At 52.4% G+C, this 19,510-nt stretch overlaps 4 protein-coding genes across 13 annotated transcripts; 3 read left to right on the top strand and 1 right to left on the bottom strand.

The window, feature by feature from the left end:
- Positions 1-3,387: 3,387 nt before the first annotated feature.
- TTC36 (tetratricopeptide repeat domain 36) lies at positions 3,388-4,557 on the top strand. The gene is made up of 3 exons (XM_083878009.1): positions 3,388-3,572; positions 3,814-4,002; positions 4,072-4,557. Exons 1-3 carry the CDS (start codon positions 3,470-3,472, stop codon positions 4,338-4,340), a joined length of 561 nt encoding a protein of 186 aa, XP_083734135.1. The 5' UTR covers positions 3,388-3,469; the 3' UTR covers positions 4,341-4,557.
- A 305-nt stretch (positions 4,558-4,862) lies between these two features.
- TMEM25 (transmembrane protein 25) lies at positions 4,863-9,320 on the top strand. 9 transcript variants are annotated; one of them, XM_083877980.1, is made up of 6 exons: positions 4,923-5,149; positions 5,233-6,045; positions 6,119-6,403; positions 6,502-6,588; positions 6,684-6,799; positions 9,159-9,320. In XM_083877980.1, exons 1-5 carry the CDS (start codon positions 5,065-5,067, stop codon positions 6,755-6,757), a joined length of 1,344 nt encoding a protein of 447 aa, XP_083734106.1. In that variant the 5' UTR covers positions 4,923-5,064; the 3' UTR covers positions 6,758-6,799; positions 9,159-9,320. The 9 variants fall into 9 exon arrangements, 7 of the variants coding, with proteins under 7 accessions (XP_083734104.1, XP_083734105.1, XP_083734106.1 ...); XM_083877981.1 differs by lacking the exon at positions 9,159-9,320 and adding an exon at positions 7,410-7,458; XM_083877983.1 differs by lacking the exon at positions 9,159-9,320 and having other exon boundaries at positions 5,233-5,517; positions 5,755-6,045; positions 6,684-6,797.
- IFT46 (intraflagellar transport 46) lies at positions 7,657-11,531 on the bottom strand. 2 transcript variants are annotated; one of them, XM_083877991.1, is made up of 11 exons: positions 11,322-11,531; positions 11,046-11,219; positions 10,841-10,974; positions 10,102-10,176; positions 9,910-10,003; positions 9,439-9,567; positions 8,935-9,053; positions 8,798-8,864; positions 8,490-8,550; positions 8,126-8,211; positions 7,657-7,768 (listed from the first exon to the last, which is right to left on the bottom strand). In XM_083877991.1, exons 1-11 carry the CDS (start codon positions 11,421-11,423, stop codon positions 7,673-7,675), a joined length of 1,137 nt encoding a protein of 378 aa, XP_083734117.1. In that variant the 5' UTR covers positions 11,424-11,531; the 3' UTR covers positions 7,657-7,672. The 2 variants fall into 2 exon arrangements, with proteins under 2 accessions (XP_083734117.1, XP_083734116.1); XM_083877990.1 differs by having other exon boundaries at positions 8,935-9,056; positions 11,322-11,455.
- Positions 11,532-11,550: 19 nt separating this feature from the next.
- Positions 11,551-19,491, top strand: ARCN1 (archain 1). The gene is made up of 10 exons (XM_083877977.1): positions 11,551-11,641; positions 12,626-12,889; positions 13,488-13,667; positions 13,913-14,115; positions 14,238-14,399; positions 15,020-15,185; positions 16,453-16,600; positions 16,912-17,020; positions 17,173-17,377; positions 17,928-19,491. Exons 1-10 carry the CDS (start codon positions 11,639-11,641, stop codon positions 18,015-18,017), a joined length of 1,530 nt encoding a protein of 509 aa, XP_083734103.1. The 5' UTR covers positions 11,551-11,638; the 3' UTR covers positions 18,018-19,491.
- The last annotated feature ends 19 nt before the right edge of the window (positions 19,492-19,510 follow it).

Genomic DNA, 19,510 nt, shown 5'->3' with positions numbered 1-19,510 from the left:
CTCTCTAGAGAGAAAAGGGGAGTGCAAGCCAGCCCTGGCCTTGGCCACACGGTTGCAGAGCAGGAACTAGGAAGGACTGGTATGGGGGCACCCACTCTGCTTTGCTATGCCACAGTGTCCCAGGCCTGGGGGAGGCAGGCAGCAGAGTGATCCTGCAGCCAGGTGCCTGTCATGGTCAGTTGTCTGGGTGTAGTCATGTTGTGTTCCCCAGAAGACACAGCAAGGGCACCAAAATGGAGCCAAAGTTCTCTGCAAAGGCAAGGCCAAGTGCCAGCTGGCCTCGTCCAGGCAGCGTCCCAAAATGCATAGGAAACACGTGTGGCATTGGCAGTGGATGAGGAACCAGGCCAGGTCTGAGCAAGTTGAGGGACACCAACTTGGTGTCCTGGTTGGAGCAGTGTGAGTCCTCCTCCCCATTGGGTCTGCCCTGTGCCTCAGAGCAAAACCAGAGAGAGACAAATGAGAGACCCAAGCCTGACAGTGACAACATTGGATTCTGCTCTGTTCTGTTTACAGTTTAGTATTTAAGGTTTTATAAATGTAAATATATTTTGTATATTTTTCTACGAGAAGCACTTCATAGGGGAAAGCACTTACGACGAGGCTTTTTACAGTGGTATTATCCTAATTTAAGAGAATCTCTTTTTAATGATTTTTTTATTTTCATAGGACGGTTCTAGGAAATACCTGGCTGGACACAGTCTGAGCCTTTCTCGAGTGGGGGGGTTGCTTTAGATTTGATTTCTACTCTCGTTCTGCCTTTTTGACTTCAGTAACTGTCTCCGGGAGGGTTGACTGGACCTTAAACTCTATTTGCCCATAAGGATGGGGCAGGAGAGAGAGCTGCCCAGCATGGTATAAGTTTGGCTCTGTGGGAGGACAGTGTGTGACTCAGGCAGAAAGTTTGATTCTGCCTTGCCTGTGCTGGTATCCTGCAAGGGCTTAAAATGGAAAAGCAAGATAGGATGAGGCCTCACGCTCAGTACCTCTTTGCTGGGAGGCCAGTCTGAGACACACCTCCTGCCACAGTCTGTCCTTCAAAGGCAGATGGGTTTTTCTGCACAGAAGGGAAAGCAGAAAGTGCCCTCGCGTTTCTAAGCTTTCCTAGTGGTTAGCTTGGAGTCATTACAGGAGCCACTCTTCCCGGAGCTGATGTATCCGAGGGCTGCTCTGAACTGGCACTGGCAGTTGGTGGGGAAGGGACCAGGAGTGCCTGTTGACTCCCCAAGTCTCTCAGAGGGACATCCCCCATCTACACCTCTCTGGTCTTGAGACTACTTCTTCTGCCCTGAGAAGAAAAAGCAGCGCTCAGAGGTTTGGAACCTGCCGATTTCCTTTTGTTATTGCACTGTGTGAGGATAATTTGTTGGTAACTGTTGAAAGCAAGGTCACATTGACGCTGCATTTGTTACTGAGATGATTCGATGCACTGACAGTTTTTGGGAACGCACATACTTTGAGGAGCCCAGAGAGTGCCCACCCAGGGGATCTAGGCCCTGCGGCCCTGGGCACAGCTGCTCTTCGCCCTTTTCCTTCTCTTTCTGACATGGGGCGGGGGCATAGCCCTCACCATGGCAAAGCCCCTGAATTTATCCCAGAGCTCAGCTGCGCTTTCTCGGCCCTGCGCTGCTGCCGCCTCCCAATTTTCTGGCTGCAGGAGGAGGTTCCACTGGGAAGCGCTGCCCAGAGCCACCCCACTTGGGGAGAAGTGGGAAGGAGGGTTGAGGGGAACGCTGTGCCTCAGGAGTCCCTCAAGATCCAAGTGCCAGGCAACCTCCTCCCACCGGGACCAGCTGAGCCAGTGGGCTGCCTGCTTTGCTGCTATTCCCGTTGCGGCTGCCTCGGGGCAGGAGCCGCTGTGGCCAGTGAAACTGTCTGTACCCCCAGGGAGCTGCATCGGCCGTGGCCAGCCCGGGTCCGTGGGGCAAGTGGCAGCAGGGCTGGGGCAACCAGGGCAGCTGAGCCCACCTGCCCTCAGCCCGGGCTGGCCAGGAGCACCCAGCTCCCTGTGTATGAATGTATATTTTATAAGGACTGACACAGATCATGGTATCTGAAAATACTAAAAAAGGAACCTTAGGGCGTTTTTGGGGTTTTTTTGTACAAACCGACATGTTTTTTTTTAAAGGAGAAGCGGGTCATTGCAAAGGGCTGCGTATCTTTTCTTTCTGGTTTTCTTTCATTTCAAAGCAATATCACGTTCTTCAGCAGGATGGTCTGTGCAGAATCATGCCATTCACCCATACACTGGTCCACTCTCAACACTTGCAAATTTTTTTATAACTATAAATACAATATATATAGGAACTAATATAGTAATGCACCGTGTAATGAAGCCTAGTTCAGTATCGGTTCATGGCTTTCAATTCTCTTTAACACTATAGATAAGGATTGTGTTACAGTTGCTCATGGCTCCGGGAAAGCTTTGCTGCTCATTCCCCCACTGGCAGCCAGGGCTGGAAGCTGGGAGCGGGTGGCTCTGCCTTTCCTGGCCTTTCTTGTTACAGTCAGTACTCGTACAACTTGGTTTCTTCCTTTCCTTCCTCTTGTTTTGGTTATGAATGTTGGGGTACCACCTACATATAGGGAAAAATGTGCTCTGTGCTTTCCTGGTATCTTTTTAACAAGGTACAGTAGCTTCGTCTATCAGCCGAGAACTATACTTGTGGTGTTTCTTTTATTGAACTTACAGTCTCTTTAGTAACTACAGGTAGATGAATAATTGTTTAAAAAAAAAAAAAAAAAAAAAACTGAAAAAAAAAAAAAAAAAAAACAACTGCAAATGCAAAAGGTTATGTTCTAGAAATACATTTCTTGACAACTTATCATGTATAACAAAACTTTTTTTTTTCTTGTATTCTTCCAATCTACTGGTTGTTTGGTTTTTTTGGTTCTGGTTTTTTGTTGTTTTTTGGGTTTTTTTTTTAAAGAGGAAACATGTCTAAAGTACATCAGTGTTAACTCCCTGCCACAGGGAAGAAGGAAATACTTTATTAGTTTAAAAAAATGCTGAAAGCTCTGCAAAAGACTGAATGTAAAAATAAAAAGTGTATATAGTTGTAAAAAAAAAAAAAAAAAGGAGTTTTTAAACATGTTTATTTTCTATGCACTTTTTTTTATTTAAGTGATAGTTTAATTAATAAACATGTCAAGTTTATTGCTGCAGAGGGCTCTCTCCATTTCTTCTTGAGAACTGAGGAGCTGCTAGTTCTCCAGGACACTCACAAAGCATAGGAGCCCCTGGCCAGCAACAACGACTGCACAGGATGTTTAGTGCAGAGCCCTCGGCTCCCGCGTGTGCGGGTCACCTTGGGTCGCTGTTAGGGGCACTGGCCAGGCGGTGGGGCCTCACACCCAGGCTGCAATAGGATGAGGCAGGGTGAAGTGGGGCCGGCAGTGTAAACATTAACTGGGCTGTGGCAGCCTTCTTGTGCCCACACAGCCTTATCACAGGCCTCAGTGACACAGCATGGCCACAGCAAACGACAGGGCCGTCCTGCAGACCATCTTTAACCCCAGCACCCCTTTTGGGGATATCCCAGGGTTAGATGAAGAGGAAGTCCAGGAAGAAGGTGAGTGATGCTGCGCCAGGTTCTTGCTGTAATTGCCAGGAGGGTCCCCATGGGGCTAGCAGGTGGGCAGGGAAGGGGGTTCTGCAGGCTGGGAGCAGTTGCCTACCTGAGGCTGGGCATCAGCACTCTGCCCTGTGTCTGTTCCGGGACACGGAATGTAGGGTGGCAATGCAACTGGGCCCCGTGGGTCGTCCTGGTGCCTCCACTTCCCAGTCAAGGTCTCCCATTTACCCTGCAATAGTGGAAGCTTTTCCGTTGGAGCTGCTGGATCAAGTCCGGGAGCTGGAGCTGCAAGGTGTTTCTGCGGCTGAGTCAGGAGATCTAAGCACGGCCCTGGAGCGGTTCAGTGAGGCCATTCACCTGCTGCCTGAGCGCGCCTCTGGCTACAATAACCGGGCCCAAGCCCTACGCCTGCGCGGAGACGTGGCAGGTGAGCGGCGCAGGTGCGGGTGGTCTCCTGGTACCCTCAGCCCCCACCAATGCCTCCCCTTGTTGCCAGGTGCTCTGCAGGACCTGGACGCTGCCATACGCCTCAGCCGCGGCTGCGGGCGTGCCGCCTGCCAGAGCTTCGTGCAGCGCGGCCTCATCCACCGGCTGCAGGCGCGGGACGAGGATGCCCGGCAGGACTTCGAGCGCGCAGCGCGCTTGGGCAGCGCCTTCGCCCGACAGCAGCTCGTGCTTCTCAACCCCTACTCTGCACTCTGCAACCAGATGCTCTGTGAGATGCTTGGTCGGCTGCGCAACCCGGCTGGCACTGGAAGCGACTGAGACGGGCAGGAGACGGGCCAGGCAGCGAGTGGGCTGGGTAGAGCCGTGCTCTTGATCTGGTCCAGGCAGACATGTCCTGGCGGCCAGAAAAGGTCCACCTCAGGTGCCAGAGCTTTTGTTCCTCCTCCTGGCTAACAGCCAGCTGGAAAGTACCAAAGCACCTTGCCGTGTTTGTCTCGCTCTGCTGCACCTCGAATAAACCTCCCTCTGTACTCAGCACCTGGGCTCTGCTTGTGACATTGCAGGCATTGTGGTGGGATTCCCAAGCGTGCACAGCCCCGGTGAGATGGGTGGCCCGGTGGCTGCAAATCAGGGCCCTCTTCCTGGAAGAGGGGACGGAGATGGCAGGCACGGGGCCGCGCACACCCTGTCCTGGCTAGGCAGTCTCTCGGCGCTCTCGGGAGCGGCAGGACTGACCCCGCGGCTGCGCGCAGCAATCCCGGTCGGGGAAGGCGGTGACGGGGGCCCGGCCAGAGCGATGAATGCTCGCAGCCGTGCTGGGGCCCGCCCCTGCGTCGCATGCACTGCCCTGCGCGCCGGGGGCCAGGCGCACAGCCGCACTGCAGACTGGGCTGGACCCAGTAGCAGCAATGCTGCAGGTAAGGTGCAGCTGGGCCACATCCTCCGATTCTGCTGTGTACTGGAGCACAGGGGCCCAGCGTGGTGGACGCCGCCATGTCCCTGCTCTAGCTGCCTCTCTCCTAGCGCTGAGCACGGCTGATACATGGGATGTCCCAGGCGCTGGCCGGGGGCTGCTCTTGCCCTCCTGCTGCTACTGGTGTTCAACCTCCTGGCGCTCTCCTTGGCAGGTGAGGCTGTGGTGGGGTCTGGTGCATGATTCTGGGAGCAAGACCCCTGCCGCAGCTCTGATGTGCCATGGGCTCTCTGGCAGCGCTAGAGAAACTGGACCCCACCACTAACGAGAAGCCGCGAGCAGTGTGCACCCTGCAGGAGGGGGAGGGTCGCATCTTCACCTGCTGGGTTCCCCTGCCAGTCCCCGGTGCCACACTGGCCTGGTACCTCAACGGTCAGAAAAAGGAAGTCAACCTCTCAACTGCAGACACTGCCAGCATCCTCACCTTCACCGGCCAGCACTCTGACCACCAGCTCAACTGCTCCCTGACCAACCCGACCTCCAGTGAGACTTACAACACCTCCATCCTTCTCAATGTGCAGTGTAAGATCTGCGGTGCTGGCCTGCTCCAGACCGGGATGTGGGGAGGGCTTGTGGGGCTCATATCCAGCTCAGGCAGGACCATAACCCACATCCATCACAGCCATAGCAGGGCAGCATTTTGTCAGTCCTGTGCAAACAAGGTAGACAAGCGCTCCTGCACCCAGGCAAGACAAATCCTGCTCCTGGCTTTGTTGCCCCTTTCCCTCCTGCCCATCTCACTGCCTGTTTTTTACCCAGATAAGCCAGAGATCCTGCGGAAAGACACTCACTACCAGCAGGTTGAGGATGCTGGCCTCCTCCTAGTGCTCTTTGTGCTGGTGCAAGCCAACCCACCTGCCAGCATCACCTGGGTGGACCAGGATGGGCATGTGATGGCCAACACCTCCAAGTTTCTCCTGCTGAGTACCACGAGCTACCCAGGGCTGGCCAACCACTCACTCCACGTCCATCTCAGCTGCACAGCTGGAAACCTCTCCGTGAGTGCAGCCAACAGTGTGGGCATCACCACTGCTTCCCTCCTGCCCACAGGTAACTGCTGAGGAGTGGGCATGGTGCAATGGCCCTGTGGAAGGGTGCTGAGGGGTCTGCACTGCCTGTGCAGGTCTGCTGGATGCCCGGGTGGAGCTGCCTGTCCTGGGTGTTGCCATTGGAGCAGCCCTGGCCCTAGCTGCCATGCTCAGCCTGGGCTTCTGTGCTGCTTGCCTGGCATGCCACTTGCCCAAGCTTGTGCGAGGTCCAGGGCAAGAAGAAGGGAACAGCCCACCCAGCCAGTGCTCCCACTGCAGCAGCTCTCAGCCCCTACAGACCCAGGGCACACATCTGCCCCGCCAGACCTGGTCCCTGCCACCCAACCTGCGCTTCAGTGACCTTGCACAGGAAGATGGAGGTAAAACCCTGATGTGCCAGTGGAGCAAGATGTGGGGCCCCACATCCACCTGGATGAGCGATAGATGTGCTGGCTCTCATCCTTTTGCTGCTCTGCAGCTTCCCCCAAGGATGCAGGAGCCAGTGCTAGGGGAGAAGAAAGTGCCCTGCTGGGACTGGAAAACTCCCTGGTCTTCAGCAAACTTGGTAAGGAGAGCAGGTGGGCAAGCAGCCCCAAAATTTGTTGTGGGACATGGAGTTCCATGGCTGCCCCAACAGGCAATGGGTTCCTTGTCCTGCAGGTTTTGTCCAGCTCCCAAAGTCCGGGCATATCTACAAAGTGCCCAGCATGAGCAGTGATGAGATCTGGCTGTGAGCTGCAGTGTGGTGCCAGTGAGCCAGAGCTGCCCGGCACCAGGTATGTACCAGCCCCCGGAGTTGAGCAGCTGAGGGTACCAGGAAAGCCGTGATGGGAAGTGAGAGCTAACCAGCCCCAGCTCTGTGCTGTGCTATGCAATGCAGGGCTTGGGATCTGCGCTGTAAGCCAGGACATGGTTTTATGTAGTCCATGAACTTTACCAATATTCTGTTATAATCAAAATGCATCAAAGCTGTTGATAGCCAGGCTCTAGCACTGCAATTCCTCCTGGGGTAAAGCCAAGCACCAGCTTTGCTTTAGCATGTTTGTGACTTGCTGCAGGATCCTCTTTGCCCCTTTACCTGCTGCTGTGGCAGATGGGTGGGAGGTCAGCGGAGCAGGGGCTGGGGAGAGCTGTCTCAACAGCAATAAACTGAATTCAAGCATCTCTGTGGTACTGCACAGGTTATTTCTGCTTGACAGGAGCTAAGGGACTGTTCTCAGTCCCTTAGGAAAGGGGGTTCAATAATAAGAAGCAGAGGAGATTCAAAATCTCCAGGTCAGAGCTTGCAACACCCTGAGCAGATCTGAGTGTTGTGTCTGAGTGTGGAATTTATTCCTGTTTGCTCCAGCCTTTGTGGTGTGTGCTCAAGGAGCCTCTGCTTTGCAGCATCTGTGGCACAGAGAGCCTGACACTGGGAAAGGCTGGTTTAATGCTGAACTCCTTGGGAACAAGTCAAAAATGGAACCATTAGGCAAGTTCTGCAACAAATATGCTGAGTCAAGCCTTACTCCCTAACACAGAACAGCCCAGCAATGTCTCTAGGACCAGAGAGGTTTCCAATCTGCTGTGTGATATCTCCCAACCTGCTCTGGGTACACTTCAGTGTCCAGTAGCAGACGGTGATCCAGATGAGGCTTTAATGTGAAGCATCAATTAAAGCTCAACACCTCTGCCTCCGCTGCTTGTGAGGGTAGGTTGGATGGTGGACTCCTGCCCTTCTGCCCATCAGCCAGGGGCTTGAAGTGCTGCAGGGAAAAGAACATGTTCATGCAAAGATCTGACTCCTACTGCTCAGAGCACACACATGCATCTGAACCGCACCAGCCACATCGGCTCTGTGTGAGTTGTGTGTTCAGCAGTCAGCCCAAGGAGATGCATTCTGGATTGTGTTGCCCTGCTGAACAATATGGCACCTCAGCCCAGAGTGCAGCCTAGCTCCCTGTGTCAGGCAGAGGCACCAGGGAGAAGATCAGCTGAGAACACATTCTGTGGGGCCCGCCAGCCCTTTGCACACTCCCATTGCCACCACAAAGCCAAATGTGAAGGGACCAGCTGTGCAGTGCTGCTAGCTGGGCGAGCAGCATGTGGGTGGAGCTGCATACCTGTGAGTTCTTGAACTCTAAGAAGAGGGAGAAGAGGACATGCAGAGGGTGGATCCGGCTCTTGTACACAGGGATGTCCAAAATGGCTGTGGGTGAGATCAGAAGCATGTGAGGACATCTGGTCTGCACTGCCCCACACGGAGCATTGTCAGAAAGGGCTGAGCTCCCCACTGCCCACCATCACCTGGGGCTCCACACACCAAAGACTGCAGACCCCTGTAGTACAAGAGCCCGTCTCCCACTGAAGCAGCAGGGAATGATCCCGACTGTTCAGGGCTGAGCCTGCAGCTAAAGCTCTCCCGCTGTCAGAGAGAATGGCAGGCCAGCATCCCATTGAGTCAGCAGCACAACCTCCCCAGCTCACCGCAGATCATGTCGATGTATTCGGCAAGGTCACAGCTCATCTCTGCAGTTGGAAGACCCACCTGTAACAGATGGGGCTGTCAGATCTGCTCCCAGACCATAGGAGCCTGGGAGCATACAAAGGCCACTGGGACAGCAGCTGGGAATTCCAGTGTTGGGCTGCTCCCCAACTTCTGCCAAGGGCAGAGTTGTGAGGAGGAACAAGCCCAAGAGGACTGGGCTGTGGGATGGAGCAGGCACCCAGCTTTCATGGCAGATGGTTTTTAAGACCATGTGCTGAGCCAACTACTGGTCACCCAGAAAATATACCTTTCCCAGGAGCTCCTCAAATTCTGGTGACCATTCCTGCATCAGGGTCTCGATGTCAGGCATTGGTCTGCCAGGGAAGAGAAGAACATCAACTTCAGGATCACACACAACCTTCCACTGCCAACATCAGGGCTCACCTGGAGTAATGGACTGTGGCAGGAGGTTTGCAGCGATGCAGTTCACTAATACTTTCAATCCATCTCTCAATGGCTTTGGGGTTCTTTTCTGCATTCTCCAAACTCTTCACTTTTATCTGCTGCTAAAAACACAAATATAAACCTGGAAATGTTTAATGGTGTTTTGGGGCTTTTTGGGAAAGCTGCATTCACTCCTGGTGAACCAGGCCTTCTCTCTTTCCCAGCTGCACTTTACCAACAGATTTCTGCATGCAAAATGCCAACAAAAACTGGGTATGAACAACCGAAAGGAAATAAAGCATCACCTGAAGTGAACAGACACAGAGTTTGTATCAAGACTTGACTGAAGGAAGGCTCAGATCCGCTGCAGTTTAAAATTATGGATCAAAGCAAAAGGTCTGGTTTTGCTGCTTTTGAAGTCAAGTTTTCAGTTGTAAGAGTAAAATGCCATGGTTTTACTCCAGGAAGTGTGCAGCAAGTGTGACCTCCCTCTCTCTGACTCACTGTGATGTTGTGCTGCTTGGAGTTCTCTGTCAGCCAAAGGGAGAGCACGGTGGGATCTGACTGCTTGGTTGAGGGCTCATCCAGGACCAGCAGGCCAAGGTTGTCAGGCTTGCCATCGGGACGAGGAACCTGCAGGAAAACAGAGCCCTGTTCTTTGTGGAGTACAGGGCAGATTTGTACAGGACCTTCCTGTGGGCTCTCTCAGATGTGCATTCTAAGTACGGTGCTGCCTGAAAAAGCACAGAGTGTTGGAGAAGGAAAAACCCAGGCTTTGCCTCATGTTACCCAAGTGCTGTTTGAGAAGTGACCAAACCACCAGAATAGTTTTCCAGGTCTCCACCCATCACGTCTGACAGAGCAGGGATTGACCAGACTCCAGGCTGCATGACCTGGTTGCCTACGTGCTCTGACCCTGCGTTCTGTTTCGGTTTGCGGGGCAGGACAGAGAGAGGAACCTGAAGGAAACTGTACCTTTAGGAATGCATCAATGTCTCCAACAGCAGGAATAAAGTCTGGAATAAAAGGCTGCAGCTTGTGCTCAATCTCTATTGTTTTGGGAGTGTACCTGGAAAAAACCACCCCCACAGCATGGGTGATTAGGAACTGTGCTGCAGTAATTGAAACAAAGGAGAGCCAAGAGCAGGCTAAAACCTTTCCACTCACCTCTTAATGTATTCAAAGAGATCTTTGATTTCAGAAGACACCTGCAGGTAGTCAAAATCTGCTGGATTGAAATCACTAAAAAAAGGAAGAGAGTAGAGGGAAAAGATTTAACACGTGGCAAGTTCTGTACAATAGAAACCAGGCCCCAGTTGGGGCAGACGAATGTGGGAAGCTGAACTATTGCGCATTAAGTCTTCTCTGGAAAAAACTTCTTGCACAGGGAAAGCATTATTGGGCCCTGTTTTGCTTTGGACCTACTGGCCAAAAAAAGCACCTGAGTGATGGATATCTGAGATCAATCAGTCCCACACAGGGCTGTCAAAATGGGGCTAAGTGCTCTGCACAAAGGCAGCAAGAGGACAGCAATTAGGGGTCAGCAATAGCTTTGAAGCTATAAAGGACAGAAAAGGAGAAGAATTATGAGGATCTGAGTGACTCAGATCACTCATAATGAGAAGGTTCTACCCTTTTCTGGACTTCTCCTGCCAGCCCGGCCTGGCTTAGACCTTGGATCATTCCAGCTGTGCCTCTCCTGGGCACAGCAAACAAGCTTGGGACTGGTTCACCACCTCACCCTGGAGCATCGAGGACGAGGAGGCAGAAGCCGATGCCCCCGATGTCCCGATGCCCACGACTCTGCTCACCGTCGCGAGATCAAGGGAAACCAGTGGAGCCGACATGTCCCGAAAAGCACCCACCAGCCTCCGCCCCTGCCCCTTGGGCCAGGAACACCGCTCACCCCTCCAACGCGGCCTCGCGCTCCTCCGAGTCCTCCTCCGAGTCGCTTTCCGAGGAATCATCCTCCGAGTCCTCATCGTCCTCGTCGTCATCCTCGCTGGAGGTAGCTGTGCCGGAAAGGTGTGCCGCTGCCTCCTACTGGACGAAAGAACCGGGTCTCACGGCATATCACCGAGTCTCACCGGGCCTTCCCGCCGCGCTCGTACCTTCCCTCCGCTACCGCGATCGCCGCTCCCGCGCTCAGCCGCTCCGACAGACACCGCGGGCCGACGGGAGTCCCGCAGGCGGCTCGCACCGCCCGCCCGCGGGGGGCGGGCTCCCAGTTCAGCCTCAGGCAGCTCCAGGCTCTCGTCGTACGGCTGGTTCTCCACCGGGCGGGGCTGCGCCGAGAGGCAAAGTCAGGGACGACGCTGCCCGGGGCGGCCCGCAATCCACATTCACACGGCCCGCCGTGTCCTGCCACGCTGTGTCCCGTGCCCTACCTCCGCCCGCGTCCCCATGCTCCGTTCTGTCCCGCCGTATCCCCTGTGTCCCTCCTCCGCCCGCCTCGCGTCCCGCCGCGCCGTCGCCGTCGCCGTCGCCATGGCGACTCCTCCCCGCCGCTCTCGGCTCGGCAGGCCAGAGTGGCCTATCCGCGCACGCCCCCTGTCGGCTGGGAGGTGCCCCCTGCCCCGCCCCGCCCCTCCGTGACGGTACTTCCGGGTGCGGACGTGGCGCGACGCCGCCATCTTCTGGGGCCCCTCGGGAACCGGAGAGAGCGGAGGGCCCGAGCGCGGATCCCGCCGTTGCCGCCGCTGCTATGGTAAGGGAAGGACCTGTTCGCCGCGGGCAGCACGGGGCTCGGGGCAGCCCCCGGGGCGGTTCAGGGGCTCGCCCCCCCCCCGCGCCCGGCCTGTGCACAGGCCGGCGCTGGATCCTGCGGCCTGGTGGGACGGAGCGCGGCGCTACCGGCCCGGGTCGGACCCGGGCTCTTGAGGGCGGCGGGGACGCGGCACTTTTTCTCTGGTGACTCGGAGCCACGGTGCCTCCTCAGCACGGCCTCACGTCGCGGCCGTATTAGGGTCAGCACAGAGCAGCACACCGCTCTGTCAGAGCTAAACTGTGCCCGAGGTGCGGCAGGGATCAGCGCTGCCGCGTTTGAGGGTTTCGGATACTTTCTGTCAATAACAGCAGTTGAGAATTTAAAAGATTTGAAGCCCAAAACAGAATTATTTTGACAAAGGTAATTAACATCTGTGGGAGAGAAATATAGCGAGGAAGTCTGGGCAGACTGGGAGATGGAGAAAGTGCAGCTGGTGAGTGCCTTGCTGCCCTGTTGGTGTGATAACGCCTGCGAGTTGCCCGAAAGTCATCCAAGGGCTGTGAGTGATAACCAGGGCTTCGTTAACCTGGCTGTGCTGTGCATATAAGCACTGGAGAGATGTTACATTTCACAGCATTCCTGGATGTGGCTGTAAGCTGGAACAGCTTGATGGAAAAATTGATAACCTGGAGCCTCCCCTAATGCTCCCAGGGGTTGTTGTACCTCTGTCTATGTGAAATCGGGAATGATCATTTGCCTGACAGAAGGAGGGAGAGCTCTCAGGATTGTGTTGGGACAGAATGTGAAACGGAGAGAGAGAGCAAAAGCAGAAATGTTTCTGCTCTTGACGTTGTTCATTGCCTCGTCACAGAGGGAGATTTAGGACCTTGTTTAAGGAAGGGTGTTCAGGTGAAATGTGGTGGGAAGGGATGCTTTCCATGAGCATGGACTGGGAGGCCCTGCTCATGTGCTGCTCTCCTCCAGGTGCTGTTGGCAGCCGCCGTGTGCACAAAGGCAGGGAAGGCCATCGTGTCCCGGCAGTTCGTGGAGATGACTCGCACCCGCATCGAGGGGCTGCTGGCAGCATTCCCAAAGCTGATGAACACAGGGAAGCAGCACACGTTTGTGGAGACAGAGAGCGTGCGGTACGTCTACCAGCCCATGGAGAAGCTCTACATGGTGCTGATTACCACCAAAAACAGCAATATCCTGGAAGACCTGGAAACACTCCGACTCTTCTCTAGAGTGGTAAGGACTCGTCACTCAATGATGTGCCTATAGCCTGGAACGGTGCTGTTGTGAGGGGTCTGTTTCTGAACTGGCGCAGGAGCACTGCATGCCTCCACTTGGTAGGTCTGTGTTCCACAGCTTCCTTTCCTGACTGGACAGAAAGCTCTGAACTTTTGGTGGTAGTTTTGAACTCCACATTAAAAAATCACCAATTGTACTTCACTTGGTGAAGTTGACTGTAATTTAGTATTAAGTATTCTTTGTACAGTGTGTGGTTGTAACAAGTGCAGTGCTGCTATGCAGGGGTCCTGAAGCAGCAAGTTTGAGTCTTCACACAACCAAAGGATTTTCAGGAAATTCACTGGTCCCAGCATGCAGTTGAGTTCCTTTGAGTTAGTGTTATGAGGAAGCTGAGAGGTTCTGTAAGGATTTTAATCTAGAAAAGCTAACAATGGCAAAACTTCATCTTGTTTATTGACAGTGTGATGGTACAAAGGGCAGTGTAAAGGTTTGCTGGGCTTGGAAGGGTCTGGCATAGTTGTGACCTCTGAGATGGTAGAAAGTGATTACACAGTACTGTTTGTGGGTACTTCTTTAAAATGTTCTCTCTTTCTAGATCCCTGAATACTGTCGAGCTCTGGAAGAGAATGAGATCTCAGAACACTGCTTCGACCTAATCTTTGCCTTTGATGAAATTGTCGCCCTGGGCTACCGTGAGAATGTAAATCTGGCACAAATTCGGACCTTCACCGAGATGGACTCACATGAGGAAAAGGTGTTTCGGGCAGTCAGAGAGGTGAGCAGGAACACTTGGCAATCTTGACACAAGGTGCCCTGTCTGGGAAACACCACTTTTGCTATACAAGAGGTATTCCTCCACTTTGGTGGGGAGCATGCAATTATTTATCTTTTCTGAGGGCTAAATGCCCACATTTTGTGTTTTTTTTCTTGGCCAGGTGTTTTCAGGCAACTGCACTTAGTTCCTGTGCAGAGTAGGGCTGAGGTTGCAAAGCTCCATCAACCTCTTATCTTTTCCTTCAGACACAGGAACGTGAAGCAAAAGCTGAGATGCGCCGTAAAGCGAAGGAGTTGCAGCAGGCCAGGAGGGATGCAGAGAGACATGGCAAGAAGGCACCAGGGTTCGGGGGCTTTGGCAGCTCAGCCGTGTCTGGGGGCGTGACGGCAATGATCTCAGAGACCATCATTGAGACTGAGAAGCCCAAAGTGGCACCAGCTCCAGCCAGGTAGGGAGGACATCAGGTGGCAGATGTTGGAGTCAGTGTTGGCTCATGTCACGTGACCAGAGGATCTAACGTGAGTTCCATTGCTATCAGCTGACTTGGAGATTATTACACTTTTTATTTAGGCCTTCGGGTCCCAGTAAAGCCTTGAAACTTGGTGCTAAAGGGAAGGAGGTGGATAACTTCGTGGACAAGCTGAAATCGGAAGGAGAAAATATAATGACTTCTGTAGGCAAGCGCTCTGCAGAAGCAGCCAAAGTTCTCACTCCTCCCATTAACATGGAGAGGTGAGTGCTGCCCTAGCTTTGGAAGCAGTCTCCTCATGGCTCTCCCTGCATGTGACGTTGGGGAGAGTGTCTCTGCTCTTTGGCTTTTTCCTGTGTTTTCTTACCTTGTAATTAAAAAAGTTGGACATGATCTGGGAAAGTATGTCAGTAGCAAAGCAGATAGCTAGTTTGGTTAGGTATCCTCTTAATTAAAGTGGGCTGTCCTTTCGTTGTTGAGCTCAGGTTGGGAATTTCCCTGTGCCGTTTTCCCTGTTTCCCAGCTTTGTTGCTGCTCAGGATGGAGGCATTCACACAGTTCATTTTACACACAGCAATTCAGAACCTTTTTGTGCCCTGAGCTGCGCTGTAGCCTGTCAGAGATTTGAGTGTGTCAAGATGCTGCATCATTGCCATTTAACTGAGATCCCATCCCTTGCAGACCCATATGCATGCATCCTCCTGCCCCTGAGTTCACTGTCAAAGCAGTATTAGCCACCATTGTACTAGCCATGCTGTTGTTTGGGAGCCCCTGCTCAGTTACACACAGGGCAGCGATCTGAGAGATCTTACTGAGCAGTGATGTCTTTGCTGTCTGGGAGATACCAACTGTAGGACTTGAGCTTTTTCCTCTGTCTGTCTAGTGTGCACATGAAAATAGAGGAGAAAATCTCCTTGACTTGTGGCCGTGATGGAGGGTTGCAGAACATGGAGCTTCATGGCATGATCATGCTGCACATCTCGGATGAAAAGTTTGCACGTATTCGCCTGCATGTAGAAAATGAAGACAAGAGGGGAGTGCAGCTACAGGTAAAGCCTGTTTGGAGACTCATGCTGTTGAAAATATTTTTGCTGCTTTGCAGGGGAAAAATAGTGGAAATACTTGAGTATGGTGCTGTCCTGTGTTCTCATCCAAGCCTTCTCAGCAAATGCATTGGAGATAGGAGTAGTCAAGTACAGGTATTATTAGCAGAAGTGCAGGGCCAGTCATGCTCAAGGGATTGAAGTTCACTGGAGAAATGCAGTCTCTGTTGCCGTCCTGCCCTCGGAGCCTTATCTGCCCAGCAGTGCACTTTGGCATGCCAGGTGACCTCACTTGGACTTTCCAGCAGCCTGGTGTGTTGCTCAGAGCCTGTCGTGTGATGTCAGCTGCAGCTGTGGAGTGGAAATGGGATAACAAACTTCCTGTGCCAATGGAGAAATAATTTATTCTCTTGGAAGCTATTTCTTTCTGAGGTTGCGTGTCCTGTCACTGCTGTACTTGGGATGATTGCTGGAGCACTTTGATAGCAGTCAGCAATTGCAGATGAGAAGGTTCTTGGAAGATTCTTCCTTCCCTTTCTCTCTCTTCATGGGACCTTACTGATCCCTGGAGGGGATACTGCTTTGACACACTGGCTCACTCCTCACTAGGGACTCGTCTGTACATCATTGCTGTCTGCAAGTCCACTTTCTTCCAGTGCACCCCATGAGTGAGTTGCTAACAGCACTCCCACAGGCAGTGCATCAGGTGGAAGATGAGACCAAACTGCTTGCTGACTCCTGTCTTTCTAATGTAACTTGAACAGTGATTTGCAAAAATCCTCTGCTTCTAAAAAGCTGCTCACACTTGAGGTTGTGAAGAGAGTGTTTAAATGGAGTTTAGCCACTGACACATATGTGCATTAAGGTTGCTGAGGAGAGACAGTAGTGTTATGGTGTCAGGCTATTTTTCCCAACAGCATTAGATTGATTTTTCTTGTAACGTCTGCTGTAATGTAATGTAAACATTCAGGATGGTCTTTTGACTTATAGTTGTTCTGTAGATACCAGCCTGCATTGCATGAGTCTCTGGTGCAGGTGCACATAAGAAAGACAGTGGTGGGGATTCTTCTTGTCCAATTAACATTTCCTGGAAGGAATCCCAGATTGACAAGCAGTTGTGCTCCAGATGGGCTTCTGAGCCAGGAGGAAACCTGACATGTATTTTCTCAAAGCAAACACTGGAATGTGTAGATCTGTCCTGGTAGAACCTCCATTACCTACGGTTCTGTCCTTGGGCTTAGACCTACAGTCTGGGCACGTGTTCCTCTTTCAGACTCACCCAAACGTGGACAAGAAACTCTTCACTACAGAGTCACAGATCGGTTTGAAGAACCCAGAGAAGTCATTCCCTATTAACAGCGACGTGGGCGTGCTGAAGTGGAGGTTGCAGACCACAGAAGAATCCTTCATTCCACTGACAAGTGAGTGCAAATCCGGGGGCTTGGGCAGAAGAAGATGGTGATTGTCCATGAGCTGCTGGTAGCCACCTTGTAGCAGCTGGGCTGCCTGGAGCCTGGCATGTTGTGAGACTTTGGAGATACTATGTGCATCCATTGGATAGTGCCTGTCCTTGGCAATGTGTGTTTTCTATAACATCTCAAGGAAAATAGAGAACTTTTCTTAAAGTCATCTTGAGGGTCACTTCGCTGGGTGTTACAAAGTGCATCATCTTCTGAAAGCCTATTCCACATGAAAGGCCTGCATGGTTCATGTACTGTCTCTGTTTCCCCAGTTAACTGCTGGCCATCAGAGAGTGGGAACAGTTGTGATGTTAACATTGAATATGAGTTACAAGAGGAGAGCTTAGAGCTGAATGATGTGATCATCACCATCCCCTTGCCGTAAGTAATGCTCCTTACCCACACAGCACTAGTGAGTCCCATCACCTCCTTCCCCTCCAAGTTTTGTGGATTTGGCCAAGCCAACAGGTATTAGGGGCATTTCCTTAGTTCTGTGCCAGGAAGTTATTGTCACTTCTCATTGCCTGCTCTAGGTCTGGTGTTGGCGCCCCAGTGATTGGAGAGATTGATGGTGAGTATCGCCACGACAGCCGGAGAAACCTCCTTGAGTGGTGCCTGCCGGTGATAGATGCCAAAAACAAGACTGGTAGCTTGGAGTTCAGCATAGCAGGGCAGCCAAATGACTTCTTCCCAGTGCAGGTCTCCTTCATCTCCAAAAAGAACTATTGCAACATACAGGTATGGTCACTTCTGATGCTCCACAGGTAGGATGTCACCCTTCCCTCAGTTCTTGGCTGGCTGACCTTGGCCATGCTGTAGCAGCTGTCCCACTGGCTATGGCTAAAGGATTGACATTAACCTGCCTCTGAGACAGCTGGATTTGAGAGTACCAGCAGACAGCACTGGCAGCTGACACTTCACGGAGTTTTCCTGAAGTTTCAGTTGTGTCTTCAAGTCTCTGAGTAATCATTAATTCCCCTCAGACTTTGTTGGAAAATCCATTGGCCGTGCAGGCAAAACACTGCTTGGCATACAACTATCTGTCTCCACTGAAGTATAGCCAGTGGTTGCCACTTCACTCCTCAGCGGAGGCAGTGTTACCACAGAAAATCACTCCCCTCTTTCAGGTTTGGTGGGAACAAAGGTCTTTGTTTCAGGGCTGAATTGTGGTTTAAGGGCGGCAGGTCAGTTGTGCTGTCATGGCCATCATGGAGTTGGGAAGCATGGCATCACTGCAGTAAGGGAGTGATGTTCAGTGCTGAGCTAATGTTGCCTGTTGTCTCCACAGGTTACCAAAGTGACCCAGGTAGATGGGAACAGCCCTGTAAGGTTTTCCACTGAAACCACTTTCCTGGTGGACAAGTATGAAATCCTGTAATGCCAGACTTGTGATGCACAATGGAAGAAATTTTTAAATTAAAAAAATGAGGCCGACGTTTATTCTGAATGTTGGGAACGCCACAGCCCCCTCTGCTAAGATGTGTGGCTCTGTCTGCCATCTACAGTGTTCCTGGGTCACAGACATTTTTTGCAGAGAAGTGACGTGCTCATGGGGAGAAAGGCCACAAATTTCTTTGGCAGATTTTTTCCGACTGGCAAAAAAGCAAGATCTCCACAAAGAGCCAGACTTTGACATGCTGCCCCCGCACCCCCAAGATGCTCAGAGCTCAGCCCAGAGCCAACCAGACATCATTCTCTTCTCTCCTGAAGCATCACGTGCTGTTCCATTGTTGGTGCTGCCATTTTAATTTCTCCTTGGCCTCTGGTTCTCCTGTGTGGGGCCACCTTCTGGTCCTGACCCTTCCATCTGGAGGAAGCTGAGCAAGTTGACCTTGGCCTCACAGGTGGGGTGGGTCATGGCACAGGGTGGGGAAGAGAGACCCAGGGGTTAAGTCCTTTTACCGCACACAGTTACTGCTTTTCCTCCAGCTCTGCTGTGTGGCAATAGCCCAGCTCCAGGTTGTCTGGTTCCTGCTGCAGCGGGGAGAGCATCCAAAGGGGACTGTGTCCTCGCTGTCTTCCACAGCTGTTCTCAGGTCAGGTTTTGGAGGAAGCTTAGGTTAAAACCAGCTGTATATCCTTTGCAAGGCTGTTTTGGTGTCTGAGGAGGCTGAGGGCTTTGTCTGCTTGGGTGAAAGGAGCTATGAAGCCTGGTTGACTTACTTGGCCCCTGCCTGTCAGGACTGTCTCAAACCAGTATTGGTTCAGCACTGGCAGGTGTGGGAGAAGGAAATATTGGTTTCCAGGTAATGTGGGGCCTGATCCTAGTCATTTCTCCTTCTGTGGCCTCACTAGTGTTATTTGCCTCATCTCGGAGACCTGTGCTCCCCTCACAACTCGTCTCACCTGCTTGGCTGGGGCCTGTCATGAGTGTCCCCTGTCCCTGGGCACACCTCACCTCTGCAGCCAGAGGGCCCGAGTGCAGGTGGAAGACAACGGCCCTAAAAGTGCGTGTACTGTGCTCTGTGAGAGATAGCCAGCCTGTCATGGGCCCCTAGGGTCCTCTGCCAAAGAAGTTCGTGGTCTCTCCTCTGCTGGCAGCATCTGAGGAATCAACCCTGGTCCTGTCCTGAGAGGGCAAGCCCTCTCCCCTAGCAAAGTAGGCAATGAATCCCATTAACCCAGTCCTGTTCCAGAGCTGCTTGTCTGTATGATTTTTAAAATGGAGTCAGTTCAAGCATCTGAGTTTTGTTTGTTTGTTTTTTCTTACATTCATTGGAGGGTGATATTTAAACCGAGCCGAGGTCTCTTATTTTTTGTAACCCTGTATGATCCTGGCCTAGGGAATAGAGCACATTCCAGTGTACACAGAGAATTCTGAGTCTTTAATCAAATAAAGTACTGTTAAAGGAGCTGGCTGGGGGTCGTGAG

This window comes from Zosterops lateralis (genome assembly GCF_965231275.1).
Source record: "Zosterops lateralis genome assembly, chromosome: 25".
Lineage (NCBI taxonomy): Eukaryota > Metazoa > Chordata > Aves > Passeriformes > Zosteropidae > Zosterops > Zosterops lateralis.
This window is presented reverse-complemented; position numbering and strand designations above follow the sequence as displayed.